The 20,905-nt window shown below is 40.5% G+C and overlaps 1 protein-coding gene across 1 annotated transcript in view; it reads left to right on the forward strand.

Moving 5' to 3' along the window:
• Ush2a (usherin) overlaps window positions 1-20,905 on the forward strand; it is a 748,724-nt gene that overhangs the window by 689,574 nt on the left and 38,245 nt on the right. Inside the window, exons 62-63 of the mRNA XM_026388000.2 lie at window positions 3,834-5,350; window positions 8,061-8,382. Coding sequence (XP_026243785.2) covers window positions 3,834-5,350; window positions 8,061-8,382 — 1,839 coding nt within the window. The remainder of the gene's footprint in view (window positions 1-3,833; window positions 5,351-8,060; window positions 8,383-20,905) is intronic.

Genomic DNA, 20,905 nt, shown 5'->3' on the forward strand with positions numbered 1-20,905 from the left:
CTCTACTAAGTGCCATGTACTTATTCAAGAGTGAACAAGACAGAAAAGGTCTTGGCCGTCACAGTCCTTACGTGTGTCGGAATAAGCATGTGGGAGTATATGAATGTGGGGGTGGTGGGGGTGGGGGACAGAAAGGCAAACGGTAAGCTGGTAAATAAACAAACAAGGGAATTTCAGAAAGCAATGGATGCTCTAAAGAAAATTAAATAGAATAATGTAATTATGCCTGCTCAGGCTATTTTGGAATGGATAATCATTTGAATTGAGTTGACATTTGAGCTGAGCCCTGAATGACAAGACAGAATCAGTCATGTGAAGATATGGGGGCAAAATGTTCCAGACAAAGTGAAGAGCAAAAGCAAGGCCTGGAGGCAGGAATGAACTTGGTGTTTTCAAGGAAAGGAAAGAAAGGAGGAGAGAAAGATGACACTAGAAGAGGCTGGAGGGGTTGGTCAGAGGCAAGTCACATCCAACCTTGTGGGCTGTGTGGCAAGGAGCTGGGAATCCATTCCAAGTGCAATGAGAAATTGCTGAAGACTTTAAGCAAAGGAACAGCATGATCAAATTTATGTTTCTGAAAATCACTTTGGCCACTGTGTGGAAAATGGACTAGAAAGGGACTAACAGAGTTGAGAATCTATGGGAGAATTCAGGGGGAGAACTGCTGGTAGCCAGAATTACAATGAGCATTGTAAAGTCAAGAAATGTGACTGGATGGGAGACAAATTTAGAAATGGGTGAGTGGACCAAACATTAAGCGCAAAGGAAAAACAGAGCACTCCAGGTTTGGGCCTTGAGCCATTTACCAGGAATGGAAGTTTGGAAGATGAATAGTAGCTTTGAAGGGAGAGGTAGGAGTTAGAGGGACAGGTCTGGAACTCCCAGGAGAGCTCTTCACTGGGATGACTATTCCATTCGTGGTAGGGAGATGGTCTCTAACACCACAGTGCTGGAAGAGATTAACTATGGAGAGAATGTAACTAGCCACATGAGATCCCTAGATCAAGCCCTAAGGCAGACAAAATTTGGAGGTCAAGGGGAGGAAGAGAAGCTAGCAAAGAATACTGAAAAGATAAGGTGGGGGTAGAAGGAAAAGTAGGTGAATGGGGCATCCCAAAAGCGAAGAGAAAGTATGCCAAAGGCTGCTGAGAGGTCAAGTATTGGAGTGCAGCAGCAACCCTGCATTTGGAAATCAAGAAATCACAGTGATTTCACAAGAAGATCAAGCAATGGAATGGGAAATCTGAGTGGGGTTCCTTAAGGAGAAAATGACAAGGAAGGAAATGAGGACAGCAACTCATGAGAGAAGTTTAGGCTGGGGCGTGGCTCAGCAGTAGAGCACTTGCCTAGCGTGCATGAGGCCCTGGGTTCCATCCCCAGCATCTACACCCCTCAAAAAGTAAAGAAGTTTAGTAATGGAACTGTAGCTAGGGAGCTATGGTGTTGAGAAATCTTATTTCAAAATAGTGAGATACTAGAGTACATGTAAACACTAATGGGAAGAACCAAAGCAAGAGATTCATTGGGGGTGCAGGAGATAACAAGAACAATCATAAGAGTGAAGTTGATAGGAAAGAGAAGGAGCCAGATACAGAGCTTGGGTGGCCTTTTTAGGGACACAGGTACTTCACCCAGGCTCAAAGGAGCAAAAGTCAATACAGAAACCCCTCAACTTATGATGAGGTTACATCCAGATAACTTTGAAAACATCGTTAAATTGAAAATGTGTTTACTTCACATAACCTACATAGCTGAGCCCAATCCATATGTCAAATGTGCTCCTAACACTAACATTAGCCTACAGTTGAGCAAAATTATCTTATGAAAAGCCTATTTCATCAAAGCGTATCTGTGTGACTTACTGAACACCACATTGAAAGCAAAAAAAAATGGCCATATGGGTACCCTTTCTCACCAACATAAAGTCAAAATATCACAAGTTGAACTACCGTAAGTCAGGGACCATCTGTAGGATGAGCCCAGATTCACAGGGATAGGGTGGTACTAATCATCTGACATGAGAACATCCTTTCTAACTGCTTCTGCTTTCTCACTGAAATATGTGGTCATGTCAGCTGCCAACTGTGGGGGAGGGAAAAGGGTATTGGCAGTTAGTGGGGAAAGAAGAAGACATAAAATAACAACTTTGAGAAATGAGAGGCAAACCGTAGGGGGATGAAATAGGATTACAATTTGGCAAACGCCTATTGAAAATTTATGGTAAGAAATTTAAAGTGAGGCCAGTCAGCATGGGTATTAGTAAGCTCTCTGTCACTACTAAGAAATACATGAGGCAATTAACTTATACAGATAAAGGGGTTATTTTGACTCATATTTCCTGAGGTTCAAGATCAGGTCCATGGACCCATGTCCTTGAGCCTCTGGCAAAGGTGACACACCAAGACGGGAGGGAGAGCATGGCAGGGCCAAATTTCTTTCATCATGAACCAGAAAGTTAAATAAAAGGAAGAAACTGGGGTGCAACTATTCCCTTTCAAAAGTACACCCCTAAAGATATTAGGACCTCTCATAAGGCCATACCACCTAAGTTTTCTACCATCTCCCAATCACACCACAAGCATTTAACACATCAACCTTTGGCTCATCAAACCATAAGAGTGCATTTGTATTTTTGTCTCCACACTTATGCAGGGGCTTGAGTATAGAGGGAGAGCTGAATTTAATGTCCACTAGAGACTATTAAGTGACTAGCAAGGTTCACCAGGGAGTCCAGGGAGCCTTAGGTGCTTGTAAGTTGGTGGTGGAATTTAAGTGCTCTTCAAAAAAAAATATGCCATCCTCTATACCCTGGGAGCCTCCAACAAGAAAATCACACCAAAATATGATAGTCCAATATAAATTAATTTCCAAAAGTTGACACTGTGTAATCTTAAATAGCATTTAAGGATATTAACATTCCAGCCTAAGCTAAGCTTCTTCAGAAAGCACCAAACTAGATGTGCCTTCTAGGAGATTCTGATGTATCTTGTCTTGTCTTGAGAATCAGCACCATAGGGCATCATATAAGGGGTGTGTCCTAAATCTCATGTGTGTTGAAGCAGGAAAGGAGTGGCAAACCTCTACTCACAGGCATCTACATTCACATTGTTACTTTCCATCTTTCCAAAAAATAAATATATAAATAGTGAAAAATGTAGAGATGAAAACTGGCTCTACATTTGTGTAATGAGCATTTAGATGTTTTTCCCCAGAGCAATAGAAATTTGCCCCCTAAGTAGCCATCAGTATTTCCATGGCCTGCAAGAGAAAACAAGGTAGATTTTTTCATCTCCTTCCATCAAAGTAATATATATGCATGTGTGTGTATTATATATCCATATGTAGATTTATACATATGTATAATACTTATGTCATACACACACACATATATATATTTAATACTGGCATCTTGTAATAACCAATGTTTAGGCACTACAATTTCACTTTGGAAAAAATGCCATGGGATGAGATTAGAAACACATAGTATCTATAAAATAGGAGATTCGAATATTTTTCCCTACTTTTAAAAAATAAAAATAGCTGAAACCTCATGATAACTATTAGGTAAAGAATAAGATTCAATAGCCTTAGGTTTATATAAATGCTTACTATTATACAATCTTTAAAAAAAAAACTGTTTTTCTCTTTCTGTGGACCTTACATTAATTGAAAAAAATCACACATTTCCAAAATTAATATCAGAATGTTTCTACTAGATTAGGGTCATCAAGATGAGGAATAAGGTACATAAAGGTTTAAAGGGGTTAAATAGCTACACCCAGAAATTACATACTACAAGTTATTATCTTTGCTTCTCTTTCTTCTTCCTCCAGAAATACAACATCTTCAGTGATGGTGTTCTGGAGTACACAGGTTTGAGTCGTCAGTTTCTCTTCCGACGCCTGGATCCCTTCACTGTCTACACTCTGACCCTGGAGGCCTGCACCAAGGCAGGCTGTGCCCACACAGCACCCCAATCTCTCTGGACAGAGGAAGCCCCTCCAGACTCTCAGTTGACTCCTACAGTCCAGTCTGTGGAGTCCACCCGTGTAGAGCTCCGCTGGTCTGAGCCTGTTAACCCAAATGGAAAGATAATTCGCTATGAAGTGATTCGCAGATGCTTCGAGGGAAAGGCTTGGGGAAATCAGACAATCCAGGCCAATGAGAAAATTGTTTTCACAGAATATAACTCTGAAAAGAATGCATTTATGTATAATGACACAGGTTTGCAGCCATGGATGCAGTGTGAATATAAAATCTGCTCTTGGAATTCAGCAGGACATACCTGTAGCTCTTGGACTATGGTAAGGACATTGCCAGCACCTCCAGAAGGTCTCTTTCCACCGGAGATATCCTATGTATCTATGAATCCCCCCAAACTGCTGATTTCCTGGATCCCACCAGAACAGTCTAATGGTATCATTCAGTCCTACAGGCTTCAAAGGAATGGGATGTTCTATCCTTTCAGGTTTGATGCTGTGACTTTCAATTATACTGATGATGAGCTGCTCCCTTTCTCCACCTACACTTACACAGTCCAAGCCTGCACGAGTGGAGGTTGCTCCACCAGCAAACCCACCAACATCACCACTCCCGAAGCTGCTCCATCAGGAGTCAGCCCTCCGGTTCTTTGGGTCATCAGTGCCAGTCAAATAAATGCATCTTGGTCACCACCATCCATTCAAAATGGAAAGATCACTAAATATTTGCTTAAATATGATGGTAAGGAGTACCTGGCAGGACAGAGCTTGTCCCTCCTGGTTTCCCATCTTCAGCCTTATACTCAGTACAATTTCTCCCTTATAGCCTGCACAAGTGGAGGATGCACAGCTAGTGTGTCAACATCTGCCTGGACAATGGAGGCCCTACCAGAGAACATGGATCCTCCAACATTGCAAGTCACAGGCTCAGAATCAATAGAAATCACCTGGAAACCCCCAAGAAATCCAAATGGCCAGATCAGAAGTTATGAACTTAGGAGAGATGGAGCCATTGTGTACACTGGCCTGGAAACTCGCTATCATGACTTTACCCTCACCCCAGGTGTGGAATATGGCTATACAGTGACTGCCAACAACAGCCAAGGGGGTATTTTGAGTCCACTTGTCAAAGATCGAACCAGTCCCTCTGCACCCTCAGGCATGGAACCTCCAAAACTCTATGCCAAGGGCCCTCAGGAGATCTTAGTGAACTGGGACCCTCCAGTGAGGACAAACGGCAATATAATCAATTATACCCTTTTTATCCGTGAGGTGTTTGAAAAAGAAACGAAAATTATACACATAAACACAACTCACAGTTCTTCCAGTACACAGTCATTCATAGTAAAGCATCTAAAGCCATTTCACAGGTAGGTAGCCAAGCTGGGTGCTCTGAGAGCAATTCACTGTCCTGTCTATGGTGTAAACCCCTGGTTAGTTCTAATGGAGACTCTAAAAGCAAGATGTCCCTAACTTGTGATGTCCCCAACTCCTGTCCATTTAACCATCGATAGCAGACAATGCCTGTCCTCAATCCAACCAAAGCCTGCTTTCACAACCTCTAGAAAGCAGAGTTCTTGTAGGCAAGGTTAAGCATCATTTTTTTCAGAAATGTTCATAACTCATCATCCTGTCTAGAACAAGTTATGCAGAGATGGGGCCAGTTCCCTAAATTGAGTCCCGCCTGAAAATATGCCAGACCTGGGGCAGTTCTTAGAGCCTCAGTGGGGTTACCTGTCCCAGACTGCAAATAGAATGAGGTATTAAAGTACAAAAAAGTACCAGCCAATGCTACGTATTACCAGCCAGACTTGCACAGAACCAAAATGTGTTTTGGGGACAGCCCTTCTTACCTAATCCAGCACTTCTTCCAGGGATAGAGAGGTTCCAGGGATAGAGAGGTTCAGAGACTATTTCTCTGCTCCTTTTAGGACCCCCTCCATCTTACTCTCATGACTTCTCGGCCAGCAGTACCGCATTGCTAGCTCATGTTTTCCTGACAGATCTGTTTGGGCTCCGTGACAAGCAAGAGGGACGTTGCCCCCTACACAAAGGAAGCTTGTCACCAGCCTTCTTCCCATAGCTTAAATAATTGCTTGGCATTTTTCCCTATCACATTTTAAGTAACTCACATCCTCAGAGAGAAGAGTAATAAAAGGCATTTTACGCTTAAAATTTAGTAAAATGAACAGAACCACTTAAAAAAAATTAAAGACTGAGTGTTGATTTTCATCCACCATAGGTAAAATACAGCTTAATTGTAATCTGATGTGTAGACCAGATATCCCCTATAATTATCTCTGATATATAGTTCTATTTAAATGAAACATTCATGGTCTTCTGCATCTACTCATGACAATTATTTAGGGTCGTATTAAATATTAAACAGTAATTAAACTTCTCAGGTATCCTCCATGCCTAATCCACATACTGTGTGAATTGGCTTTTATCTGGCTCTGAACATTAAAAAGGTCCACGTTAGAGGCAGAGATGGACATTTTATATCAGCTTCCTCTTCACCTGATCGTACATGCAAGTTTCAAAAATCATAACTTGCTCCCTCTTTAAAACTATCATTCAAAAAGACTTTTAGAGAAGAAAATGGTTTTCCAGATGTGAAAGGGACACTTTTTTTTTTTATCCAGGCTAGAAAAAGAAAAAAATATTGATTAATCTGATAAACTTAGCAGTGACATGTAAGGACACAAAAGAGGTCTCTTCATTGCCCACTCTAGGCTATAACACCAATGACATAAAACAGAATATCATTTGTTATATAAAGTGGAGGTTCATGCAGATTTGGGGGGAGTTGTGGTTTTTAAAGCACATTATATTTACTAGATACTGCAAATTAGTGTGTCCACCTTTACATACACCCCCAACTGGTCAGTAGGAAGTAGCCTTACAATGCCTTAGTACCAGAAAGAAACTGACTCAGGATTCAAAAACTACCACAGTTAATGTAGAAAGTGAATAATCCCTATGTGCAGCATCAAAATTGACCTCATAGAATTGCTTAGAAGTCATGTCTGCCATGCACAGCTATGGATTTATTCACCAATAAACTGATCACGCCATCACAGTGGGGGTGGGTAAGAGAGAAGAGAGAGGGGAAGAGGTGATGGGGAAGGAAAGAAGTCGAAAAGGAAGCATGAAGTATTATTTTAAAGGCAAAAAGGTGAAACAAAAAAGCAAGAAGACAGAAGTCAGTGATTAGAGGAGCAAAGAGGGAAGGTAGAAAATAGAAGAGGACAAGGCAGAATCAAAAGAAAGAAAGGTAGCTGAGTGTTGAGAGATAATTAGGGGTGTCATAAAATCAATGGGGCAGGGGAACAGAGAAAAAGTGCTTCTCTGCAGCCACAGGCACTGAACACTAACCAAAGTCCCTGTCCTTAGAAGAGAAAAGTCCCTGTTATGTAAATAGACCCTTCCAAGTGGCCTAGACCAGCTAGGAGGCAAAACATAATTGATTAGTTGAGTTTAACTGGATGGTGATAAGGTGTCTCCATGATGGATAATCTAGTGTGTGGCTGGGTTAACTTTGGCCCCAAAAGGTCTTTGTGTGGTGTAAGAGGGCCTGTTTTAAGATGTCAGGTATCAGGTGAAGGGATTTATTACCACTGAGACCTTAATGCCACGATGTTCCTTCATGACCTGCAAACATTCCCAGGGGATCACTCAGTCCTGGCTGCAGAAGGAGGGGTCCCCGGCTGCTGAAATGGGTCCCTATTCCCCAAGCTGCATTATTCATTGCTATGTTAAGTAATTTTGCAAAGAACCAGAATTATTTTCATGCTGGAAAGAACCTTGATAGTTTACTTATTTCATACAACCCTCTTTAGGAGAAGAATTGTGTCCACACCAGCCGAACAGATGAGGATCTTTCCTTTAGTTTGGAAAACCGAAAGGATTTAAAAATGTTCAAACCTTTCCATGAAACTAGGACGTTTCGTTGTTCTTTAAAAGAGTTAGTTATACTTAAAAATAAATGTAAACTTGTCTTTTTTATGAAAACACTCGGTCTTTTAAAGATTTGCCCTGTGAAGATGGTCATCTGTAATACTATGTTGTGTCCCGAAGGTACGAAGTACGAATTCAAGCCTGTACTACCCTGGGATGTGCATCGAGTGACTGGACATCTATCCAGACCCCTGAAGTTGCACCTCTGATGCAGCCTCCTCCACATGCAGAGGTACAGATGGTCCCAAGGGGATTTCAGCCCACTGTTTCCCTTCTGTGGACAGGACCACTCCAGCCAAATGGAAAAGTTTTATACTATGAATTGTACAGAAGACAAACAGCAACTCAGCCTGGAAAAGCCAATACAGTCCTAATCTACAATGGAAGCTCAAATGCATTTATGGATTCTGAACTATTGCCGTTCACAGAGTATGAGTATCAGGTAAGAAATGGGTCTCACCAACCATTCAAACTGAGATTATGTGCACCCATCAGGGCCTGCCTGTAAAAATTGCCTGCAATTTGAAAAACCTCTTAATTCGATCTTAAGGATGGTGATAATATTTTTTAAATTTTTCAAGCACTGAATGAGGGAGGAAAGACCATATTCATTTGCCTTCTTCATTTCCTTAGTTCTTGATCCATGTGATATATGCTTATTTTTTTCTGTGTAGATTTCAAGTGAAGTGTTTGCATTTCAATCATTAATGAAGTGGTTTCTACCATTACACTTCCCTCTGTCAGTGCTGCCTTGGTAGGAGATGCTCCTTGTTAAAAGATCACTTTGAAAACAATTCATTAATTATAACAAAACAGAATCTAATAGTGAATATCTGTAGCCACTGTGCTCAAGAAAGATAATGGAGTGTCGAGAAAGGTCTAAATGGATATAACTAATCTGAACATGGGGATGAAGCAAATTTTGTCTGAAAACTGCATTTAAAAAAATAAGACCTTGCCTATCCCTAAAAAGACAAGAATTAAAAATAATTCTCGAAAATATTTTGTAAAGCCAAAAAGTTTCTGTTAAATTTGTTTTGCTGTTAGAATCCTTGTGCATTCTTCTTACAGTAACCCAATTTGCTATAAAGGAATGGCTCCCTTCACCATTAGCTCAGGACTGTTGGAAGGCCCCCACAGCATGTCATGGTGTCTCCTAGCTAAGTTGATGGGCACAGGAGCCACACTCAGCCCTTCAGACTCATCTTGGGCTTGATATTGAGCAGAGCCACTCAGAATTTTGAAAGGTGGGAGTGGGAAATCCTGGTAAAGTATCTTTCACCACAATTTAGAAGTTTTCCTTTTCGCTGTTACTTTCTAGCATGATTCTTCAAGTTTTCTTTGAATTCTGTATGCTCCCAGGACATACTCTTCTGCTTAAGTGAGAATCAGTTGCTCCTAGTACATACTCTTCTGCTTAAGTGAGAATCAATTCCTCTTATAGTCAAAGGAAGCTTGCTGATTGGTACAAGCACTATATGCCAGGTGCAATACCAAGAAAAATATTCTAAAACAGGAAACTGCACCTCAAAAGGTTTATCAAAGGGCTAGGGATGTAGCTCAGTGGTAGAGTGCTTGCCTAGCATATGCAAGGGAAAAAAATGCTTATCATAACAAGAAATAATAAAATCACCAAGTCACCAGGCATTTGGTGAGCAAATGGATGAGGACGATTAGAGATAACATTTGTAAACTTGAAAAAAAAAAATGTATGTTTAGGTCAGTAATATGTGAGGCAGATTTCCCAATAATATTAATAAAAATCAAAAATATAAATAGATTCTCTAATAGTTTGGAAAAATACACAGATATAAATCCATAATTTCTTGTTTGCCATTCCAAATCTAAAAATCTCTTAAAAGCAAATTTTTGGTTTCTTTGGTTAGGCACAACTCATTTGGCAGAAAAGCCCAATATAAATAGACTTGAGACTATTTAAAGTATTTATGTATTCCACTGGTATATGAATATTCATGTTTTACTGCAAAAAAATATCATATTTTATTATAAGGTGGCTAACCACATCAGGCTGGAAATATTACAAAATATGCAGCAGATACATCTTATTACCTTTCTGAAATCTAATACACACACACACACACACACACACACACACACACACCCCACACATCAGGCTCCAAGGGATTAGGATAAGGATTATGTCTTATGTTGTGAAGGAACAAAATTCCTGTTGATGCCACAGTTGGAGACAGAATACTGTTAGAAATAGTCAGGACCTATGTGGCCATCCCTCTGTTCTGTTCTTGTTATATTTTCTTAAAAGTGTCAAGTTATCAAAGTTTCCTCAGTTCTCAATTATCTGTTCTCCCTTATGAATAAAAATGTACCTTTGTGAGAAAGGAAGGAACTGACATGAAATCTTTGACCCAAAACTTACATGACCCAACTGAATGCAAACCAGTAATGACAGCATCCTGGGCATGGCGTCATGTCACTGGAATATCTACTGGTCATATTTTTTGTAGCGGTCTCATCTCACTTTTCTTTGGAGTGGTAAACTCCGAACGTGTCTTCTGTGTAGTAAATTTCTCATCAGGAGATAAAGGATAATCAAGGGATCCACATTTCAGAGGGCTGTCAAGTTAAGAATCTCAGGCTGTGCTGTGTCTTTTGTAACTGTTATTATCAGCTCTGCGTCACAGATCGCCTCCATACTCATCTCACCCAAATGAAAGCATTTAATTTGGTTTTTCAGAACAAACTGATCTCAAATTTGCCTTTATTAACTAATCCTCTGTTGTTACAACATAAGGATAGAGAGCAGGGAGGGAAATGGAGTCTATTAGACCCAGTTCTCATGGAAAATGATATTTTGAATAGCAAAGATTAAATGCTGAAATCAATGAACTAGATTATTAGATTTATTTAGCCTGTGTAAATGATGAGCTTTTATGGACCCTGAGTAATTCCATGAAAGTCACTGAGGAAGCTATGTACTAAAGGAATTTATTTTCCCTTAACAAAAGAGCGTTTTGTCTTTAAGATGAATTTGCATTGCTTTTAAAGCCACTTGAGTGTCCCTTCATCTGTAAGTTGCATTTGAGGAAATACCTTCATTGCCCTACACACGATCTGTTTACCTAACACCTGACAATCATTTGAATCTTCTGCAGATGATTGTGTTGTTAAGTTAATTTATATCTTTGTTGGGAGTTAAAACAAAAGAGCTGAGAAACTCCCAGAGGTGTAGGACTATCTGTCCGAGGAGTGGCCATGCTGTGTCACTGAGAGGGTAGCCATCCACAGGGTGTGCCCTGAGTGTCAGAAGTGGCACTTTCCCACACTTCCCTGTATCCTTGTATTCACTTCTGGTTTTGAGTTCAGTTGTGGAAGGCAGCTGCTAAGATTTAGTTAAGTGGGAAAACAAGGCAGCATTCTCTAGTCTAAATTAATTCATCAGATGAGTTGTTCTGTGGCAGAAACCGATAGAGTGTAGGTAAGTTCTCACAGACAAGAGGATCTGGAAATATCTGGAGAAATGGATGGTCACAGAGAGAGGGGGGAACCACTCACTGCAGAAGACCGTGGAGGTCAAGGGTTAACACGTCACTCATCACAACCATTCTCATAACCAGCTGGGCAGCTAGTTCATTTGAAAAAGTCATGTGATAGCACACTATCTTTTTCAGTAGCACCTCAATATTTAATGCCCTAAGATAGGTTCCTTGCAGAGAAGGATTACCCAAACAGCTTGTTCAAAGTGCAGCTTCCTGAGAAGAGGAGAAGATAGAGGAACTTCAGCTTAGGTGGTCCACAGCCCTTTAAAAAAAAGAAATTTATTTTCCCAGAGTAGCAGTAACCTATGTAAGCTTGATTTTTCAGGTTCCAGGCCCTGACTGCACGTTAGAATCCCACGGGGAACTGTGACTACACTCCTGAAGGAGTCCAGGCCCCACTCCTCTGGAGTTCTTATTTCTTGAATGAGTTCAGAAATTCCAAAGGTCCCCAAGTGATCCTAAAGTGCAGCCAGGGTTGAGACTCCTTGTTGCAAACTGTTGTAATGTGGATTGCTTAGGAAAGAGAAGTCAGCTCCTCATACATGCCTGATTCACTTGGATGATGTTGAATAATGGATCACTATTTTATTTACCTTGGTCTATCTGTAGTTATACTTTATTTTTTTGAGACAGGGTTTTGCTATGTTGCTCAGACTGCATTCTAACTCCTCTTTCAGCCTCAGCTTCCCAAGTAGCTGGGATTATAGGAGTACTAAAAGTCAAGGTGAGTGCCTTTATTTTAAGTGCTGGGAATTGAATCCAGGGCTTTGAACACATTAGGCAAGTGCTGCTCTACCACTGAGCTACACCCCGAACCCCTTATAGCTTTCTTAAAGAAGAATCTTGTCGTTTTGTATGAAGCTACAGAAGAGGACAGAATATATTATCTGGGAAGCTGATGCCTAAGTCAAATAATTGCTTTCTTCCCCTCTTGGGTTTTCGTTGGTTGTCATTGCCATTGTTCTATTTTTGTCTTGTTTCTAACTCAAGAAGCCAGATTTTTTTATATATATAAGCATTGACATCATTTAAAACAGAGCACTTTTCTAGTTTGGGTCGTTTCAACTCAATTTCTAGAATTCCTAGATTCTGAAGGACTCTGAAGGATAAGCTTTCATAAAACCTGTAAAGTCTGAAATAGGATTCAAACATTTAGAAGTGTCGATATTTCAAGAGGACATGTGGGTGACTTTGTAGAACAATGTAGTGCAACATCCCATTGGAAAGAAAACATCCTTATTTCAAATACAATTTACGAAAATCTAATTCTTAAACAACTCTGTGTTTTTACACATAAGTGAGATGCTTCTGTCGTAAAATGAATTCCTTCCAGTGCAAAGACTTTTCCTTAATCGAAGATCACAGGTTTATTCAGCAGTGCTACAGAATATTTACAAATCAAATATGATTTTACCCACAGGCTGCTCAATTGTATCTTCAGTTCTTTCAAAATTGTGCTGTACAACTATATACAATATACAGCTTTTTTTGTGGTTTGGATCTTAGGTGTTCCTTAAAGCTCATGTGATAAAAATACTGGTCCCTAGAGAGAAACCTTGTAGAGGTGGGGCCTAGTTGAAGGAAGGAGGTTGGTGGGTGCTTGCCTGAAAAGGGTATGTTGGGACTCTCTCCCTACTTCTCGCTCTCTTCCTGGTTTCCATGAGGTGAGCCTGTTTTCTCCACCCATTTGTCCACTGATGTGTCTCACTACAAGTCCAAAAGCCATGGAGCCATCCAACCATGGCTTTTGGAAGCCCAAAGAGTTCTTTCCTCCTTACAAATTGATTTATCTCAAATACTCTGTCACGGCTACAGAAAATAAACTAACACAGAAAATTTGTATCAATAAGTGGGGTCATTTCTATAACGATGTATTAACTATACTTGACCATGTGGTTCAAAAGCCTTGAACTGTTGACAGAAGGAGTTTGAAAAGATTTGAAGAAACAGATTATAAAATGCTTAGAACTTTCCAGTAGAGCACACTGGACAATTCTGATGTTATCTCAGAAAATCAGAATGTTGATAGGAATGTGGAAAATAAAGACTGTGCTGATGAGTCCCAGATGCGAATGACGAATAGTGGGAATTGGACTACAGGCCATTCATATTACATTCTGGCAAAGAACTTGTCTATACTTTTTTGACACCCTGAGACTTTAAGTAAGGCTGAACTTAAAGGTGAAAGACTAATTAACCTGGTGGAAGAAATTTGAAGGCATTACAGCATTCAGGTGGTAGCAGATATTGCTGGCAGATTGTAGCCAGGTTTACTGTGAAAATTGGGAGCAAGAAACAGAAAGATTTGAAAAACTTGCTAGTAAGGGACACTTTAAAAGTTTTGGACAACCAGAGTATTGCTACTTAAAAAAAAAAAAAGAACAGAACCATTAAAAAGAAGTCAAGTACTTTGCATTAGCACAATAGGAAAGATGCCTTGAGAACAGCTCAGGAATTAGCAAGAGCCCATCTATGAAAGGCTCAAGTGTTAACTCATTTTAAAGACATTGCTTTGAGAAGAAAGCCCAGAGTGGCCTCTAAGAGTATCCTGCCTGCTCAGGGACACTTAAGGAATTATTTCCCTGGGACCCCTTTCCCCTGTGTTCAGCCATCCAAGCACTCAGAGGCAGCTGCAGCAGTGTTTCAAGTGGATTTGAGTTCCTTCTGGCAGCAGACCTTGGTGTCATGTCATGCTGGTTTTGCAAACAGGAAGAATGCAATGCTTTGCTCATTTCGGGTATTTTGTCACAACTATGCAAAGCTGACTGTCACAACCTCCAAATTCTGTGAGGGAAAGTTCTTAATTGTTCAGCAAGCAAATTAGGACAGTTGTCTCCCCACAGGCTTCAAGAGAGACTTGGATGTGAGTCTTACTCCATGCTTCAATATCTTGTGATGTTTTTGTTTTTGTTTTTGCAGTGCTGGGGATTGAACCCCGGGCCTCACATATGCTAGTCAAGTGGTCTCCCACTGAGCAGCACCCCAGCTTGGCAAGTTTCAGTTTTTACCTTCAGGGAGTGAGCTGAGGCTAATGAGTAGCTCTCAGTAATTGTGCATTCATATTCATACTCTCGCTTAAGGCAATGACTCACCACGGAGTTGCTAGGGCCTGCCAGGGTTCCCCCTTTCACTGAATCATGCTGTCAGTGACTTAATTAGTTTTCCTGAAACTTCCTCACTTTGACAGATTTTTTCGATAAGCACCCACACACACTCAGGGACTCAGAACTGTCTTCTGCTGCCTCATGACTGGGTGATTAAGAAGCCACAGGTCAGTCTTAGAGGCAACCCTCTGACTCACTCATCTGATCTTGGGCCCAATGCTGCAGGAGCCTGCACAGGACAGCAGTCTGCTGTCCTCTAACAAATCAGCACTGTCCATAAACAAAAGGTTGAAAGAAAGGGTTGTGAAGGAGACAGAAGGGGATCCTGACTGTCCCTGCCAAAGGCAGCTGACTAAAGACCACAGGAGGATCCCGCAGAGGCCTGCCCTATACCAACTCCCACAAAATGGTACCAAATTGTAAGTGATCAGCTAGAAGGGGAAGGAGTAGGAACAACAGTTCTAGTCCTGGAAGCTTGAGCAAATTAATTTTTCATGGCATTTCTGTGTCTTAGTTCAGGCTGTTATAACAGAATATCATAGGCTGGGTGGCTTTAACATTTAAATAAATGTTTAAAAATATTTATTTTTCATCCCATAGGATACTGGGAAGTCCAAGGTCAGGACACATGTAGGTCCTGTGTCAGGTGAGGGCCACTTTCTGGTTTGCAGATAGGCATCCTCTCTCATTGTGTCTTCTCAAAGCAGTCCGGCGAGGGGAGGGAGGAGGAAGGGCTCCCTCTAGTGTCTTTCTCTTCTTTTAAAGACATTAATCCCATTCATGAGGACTCCATGAGCTAATTCCTTCCCAAAGGACCTACCTCCGAATATCGTCACATTTGGGACTAGACTTCAACACACGACATTCCATAGCCTTGGTGTACACAGAAAAGCTCCCTCAAGTTCTAACATTGATGGGACTTGCAGGGATGAGCTACAACCATACTGTTTTTAGAAATTGATCTTCTCTTGGTGAGTTTTTATAATCTACAATTTGTAAAACCTGACAACAAATCTTAACCCAAAGCAGTTCCACTTTCTAGTAGTATTCAACCTTAAGTTGTGTTGATACAGTGATGCAAGTGATTGTGATGTCAGCTTCAAACAAGAAATGGTTCCATGTTTTTCCATCACCAAAATGGACATATGGAAATATAAGTAGTCATGTCCCTTATTGAAACCTAGCTTATTTATTTAAAATCATAAATATATTACATCAGATAAATATACTAATAATAATAGAACTGATTTTTTTTAGTTTACTACATTAGCACCATCAAGAAGGTATTGTGACTATTTTACTTTAAGTAACAGAAGACCAATTTAAACACAGCTAAATAGAAGGGAATTGATTCTGCTCATCTTTGTAGGAAGAGGACTGAAGGGATTCCCTGAAACCAAGAATAAGGCATGAACACCAGGCCCTCAAGACCCAGAGGCAGCACTCCATGTCAATGGATTCGGTCTTTCTCTTCTCCATCCCTCTTCCTACTGTGTCTCTGTTTGTCTCCATTTCTGCACAGACTCTTTCCAGGGATTAGAGGAATCACTACTGGCACCCTCAAATTCAGACCTTCTCTATGCTCAGTTTCCCTGTTTTTACAATATGGTGGAGAATAGCCCTGAACTCATAGGCGTTGAGGATAAATGAGTTCATGTGTGAACATGTTTGAAAGAAAGGGTGTGAAGGAGACAGAAGGGGATCCTGACTGTCCCTGCCAAAGGACCCTCTGGAATTTTCTAATGAAGACTGAAGACCACAGGAGGATCCCAAGGAGGGATCCCATGGAGGGATTAGAGATTAAAAATCTCTAATCACTAGCTTATACACAGAAACTATTCAACTAGTACAACAAGAATCATTATTATTATTACCTTCCCTCCTTAGAGTGGACAGAGGACTTCTTTTTCCCAATATTAATAAATCCACCAAGTGCAGAACTCTGACTTGCCCTATTGCACATGTGCTTTTCTGTGACCCAAGAGAATAAAGTCCCACAGTTGGGCAGGCTGCTCCTAACTCCCCTTTCTGCATTCAGGGTTATATGGGGTGTATGAGAAATGCTCTCAGCAGAAAAATGAGAACTAGCTCAGTACTGGAAACACACCAACACTATTGACAAATCCTCTACACCTGTGAATTAGATGCACTCTATGCTCTTTCACTTTGGATACTGAAAGCTTCTCTGTTCTCCAAATGAAAAGACCAAGTTAGGAATACACACCTGGGGCAACATATTAGATATTTAATATTTCACAGCCTCGTGTTTCTAATCAAACAATGGGTGGGTTGTGAGAACTAAGATCTATCTTGTGTGTTCAGCAGGATGCTTGCTGCATAGTAGGTCCAAGCCCCTTCCCACTCTTCAAGCCCCCAACCAGCTAAAAGAAGGAAATACATTCCTCAAGATGGAAAAGAGCTTGGTTAAAAGAATTCTTTTGTCTGTACAAATGAATCATTAATAAAATATTAGAATGTAAAAATCTCTAATCAAGAGCACAATTGGCTCTGAAGCTGTGACACTCCTTCAGTAGGCAGATCAACCTTCCTTGTCCTTGCCATCTCTCTTCTCAGAAAAATAATAATAATAATAATAATTTGCCCAATTTCTCCCAAAGCCCATATGTAGTCTGTTTTACTTTGCTGGGACCAGCTACACATAGTGCTGTTTTCTATAGCTGCCACCCTTACCCTGTCCCTTCCCTAAGCATTTTCTGTATCCCATTTAGAGACAACTTATTGAGCTTGTTTTCTGTTTGGTTTTGGACTTGCATTTAATTAGGTATTAATCTCACTAACGTATTTCTGACCAGCATAGAGGCTTTTGTTTGGTTAGTTTCTCCCACAAGAACTGAGCTCCCTCCACCCCCACTTCCCACAGATCAAGGTTTTAAATGATTTATTGATATTGTGTGACTCAGGCAGTGCATTTGTTCTAAAACTTTGGGGCCTGAGCTTACAGCTTAGACTGAAGGCCACTAGGACATTCCCATGCAGAGAAAACTCAGATGTGTCACTAGGCCACCCGGGTGGCTCACTTTTTTCCCTCAGGCATTCTGTTACCTGTGGAACATCTCTGGCCTCCTGTGTGAGCACATTCAAAAGCATGCACCAGGTCTCCCTGCTCTTCTTCTGTCTCTTGTGAAGTTTCTTAGGACTCTATTCTGAAGCTGCTATTATTGGCAGACTTTGCTGTGCTTTGAGAGAAGTTTTTCAGCTAAAGATGGGTGGGTTCTCACCCTTTTGCAAATGTAATTTGATCCTCTTTTCTCTGTGTTGGATGTTAGCTGTAACAAAAAAAAAATGTGAAACCCTCTGGAATTTTCTAATGAAGATGATGTGTAATTCCAACTTGTTCTCCTATGAGGCTCTTCACAAAGAGTTCTGGTTCCATGATGTGACCATGAAAGCAAAGGCTCTCCAAAGTCACTTAAAGCTTAGGTCCTGCAAAGACATCCAGGAAGGCATGAGACATGGTTTACTTATTTTCCTTTATCCTATAAGTGGAGTATTTAATAGATTTTCACTAGTAAGTACCTACCATGTTCAGAGTGTGTAGTCAGTAAGAGTGAAGCAAGAAACAAAATGCTTAGGGACCTAAAGTTTAGTTTGCTAAGACAAAGAAACTTGTCCATGAATAATGTTTCCATAGAGATATAGCTCTAAATATAGAAGTTTAAAAGATCTAAGTGATGGCAAAACATACCCAGCGTAGCACAGGCCTTTTCCTCTTCAGAGACAGCACTGTTTCCACACCAAATTCTCATAACAACTCTTATTTAACTACCTGGCCAGGCTGATGGGTACAGCAGAGGGGGTATGAAAGAGCTACCTAACCAAAATCATTCCACAGACAAATGAGGAGGCACTATTTCTCTATATCTTGAGTCTCACCCAGAAAAATAGAGATAGGAGGAAGAGGAGAAGGAAGAGAAAGAGGAGGAGGAGGAAGTGGAGGAGGAGGAGGAGGAGGAGGAGGAGGAGGAGGAGGAGGAGGCGGAAGAGGAGGAGGAGGATCACAATGACCATGAACATTCCTCCAAATTTCCATTCTTATGATCAAATGCATCTCTCAAGCCACCCCCTTATTGGTACCATGCAAAAGTTCAAAATGTTCTCTTCTATATCCATCAGGATCTTAACAGGGAACAGATGGCACACTCCAAAGGGTATTTGAAGAGAATTTTATGAGGAGACCAATAATGGAGGTGTGGGCAGAATTCAGAAACTCAATAAGGGATGTTGAACTATCCAGGGACTAGCTGTAGCCAAACTGTCACCTTCCAGGTCTGAAGGGACAGGGGAGAAGCTTTGAGAAGGAAGGCAACCTTGTCAAACGGTGGTGCCAAAGAGAGGGGAGCAGGAGACGTACGGACTCTGAACTCTCTCCTCCCTTGGAACAAATCCAGCTGGAAAGAGGCCAGAGGAGAAATGATCCAGGTGAGGAGGTCTGTGGAAGTCAGCCTCCTGGGATACAGAGAATGTCAAAGAGTCCAGAGAAGGTCAGGAAATAGATCTGGAGAAAAGCCAGCACATCCCCCAGACCTCAGCCTGGCACTTCTTCTCACCCCACATGCCACATTGCCTTCTCCCGTAGAATCCTTCCAGGGTTTGATGATCACTTGACAGGCTTTGGCTTGCCACTCTCTGGATATTGATAAACCGCTAAGTAAATCTGAAGACTTAAGGTGGATTGCACTTAAGTACTTGAACCAATGATATATTTCCATCAAATTCTAAATAAATGCCTTGGTCTAAATGAGCAATCAAATCTATAGGTGAAAACAACACTAACATATTTAAGTAAATCGGATGCCTCTGATTGAGATCTTTAAGAGATAGTTGAGACTTCCCGTTAATTGATTTATCTATCCGTTGATGGATCTGATCATTACTAAGATGCCTATAAGCATCTAAGAAACTGGACAATTCTCTCCTTGATGCTATAGGCATATTCGTAATGAAAACCAGAAATAAAATTCTTTTCACTGAAGGACCCGTTGAATTGCTCCAATATTTTCATTTGTTATTGGTGCATCAGTTACACAAAGTGGTAGGTTTCATGGTGGCATATTTACACATACTCAAAAACAGTTTAATCAATTTCACTCCCCAACACCCACACCCTTCTTTCTTTCCTCCCCTAATCACCTCCCTTTACCCTAATAGTCTCCTTTCTACTTTCATGGTATCTCCTTTTCCTGTTTTATTTTTTTCCCTTCTACCTCCCACACGTGAGGGAAAACATACCTCAGTTTACTAAGTCTGAATTACTTTGCTCAAAGTTTTGAACTCCAGTTCTACTCATTTTCGTGCAAATGACATAACTTCATTCTTCTTTATGACTGAATATATATATATATTCCATTTCTTTATCCATTCACCTCTTGATGGACACCTAGACTGATTTCAGGACTTGGCTATTGTGAATTGTGCTGCAGTCAACATAAGTATGCATGTATCTCCAAAGCATGTTGACTTTAATTCTTGTGGCTAAATACCAAGGAACTATGCAGCTGGATTCTTTGACAGTTCTATTTTGAACTTTTTGAGGAACCTCCATACTGAGTGCCATAATGGCTGTACTAATTTACATTCCCTTCAACCATGTGTAAGGGCTTCTTTCTCCCATGTCTTCAACAGCATTTATTGCTGTTAGTATTCTTGATGATTGCCATTTTAACTGGAGTGAGATGGAATCTCAGTGTCATTTTGATTTGTGTTTCCCCAAAGGCTAAAGATGCTGAACATTTTTCATATAGTTGACCATTTGTACTTACTTCTCTTGAGAAGGTTCTGTTTAGTTCATTTGCCTATGTCTTGATTACATTATTTGCTTTTTTAATGTTGAGTTTTGGGCATTCTTTATATTTTGGGGTATTAATCTTCTGTTGTTAAGAATAGCTAAGATTTTCCTCCTTTATGTTGGGTGTCTCTTCATTCTTGTTTTCTTTGCTGTTGAGAAGCTTTTTTAAATTCGATGACATCCCAATTATTGATTCTTTCTCTTATTTCCTGAGCTATAAGGGTCCTCTTCAGGAATTCTTAGCTTGTGCCCATATGTTGAAACATTTTTCATACTTTTTGTTCTAACGTTTGCAAACTTTCTGGTGTTAATCTTAGGTCTCTGATGCATTTTGAGTTGATTTTTGTGCAGAGTTAGAAATGGGGATATAGTTTCATTTTTCTTCATATGGATATTCAGTTTTCCCACCAATTTTTGTTTGAGGACTTTCTGAGAAATTTTTAGTAATAAGGCAAAATAGAGAATGCTATCCAATGAATAAATTTTAGTAAAGGAGAAATATTTCTGGAAAATCCAGGCTTTTATTTATTCTAGCCC

The sequence above is a fragment of the Urocitellus parryii genome, chromosome 9, assembly GCF_045843805.1.
Source record: "Urocitellus parryii isolate mUroPar1 chromosome 9, mUroPar1.hap1, whole genome shotgun sequence".
NCBI lineage: Eukaryota > Metazoa > Chordata > Mammalia > Rodentia > Sciuridae > Urocitellus > Urocitellus parryii.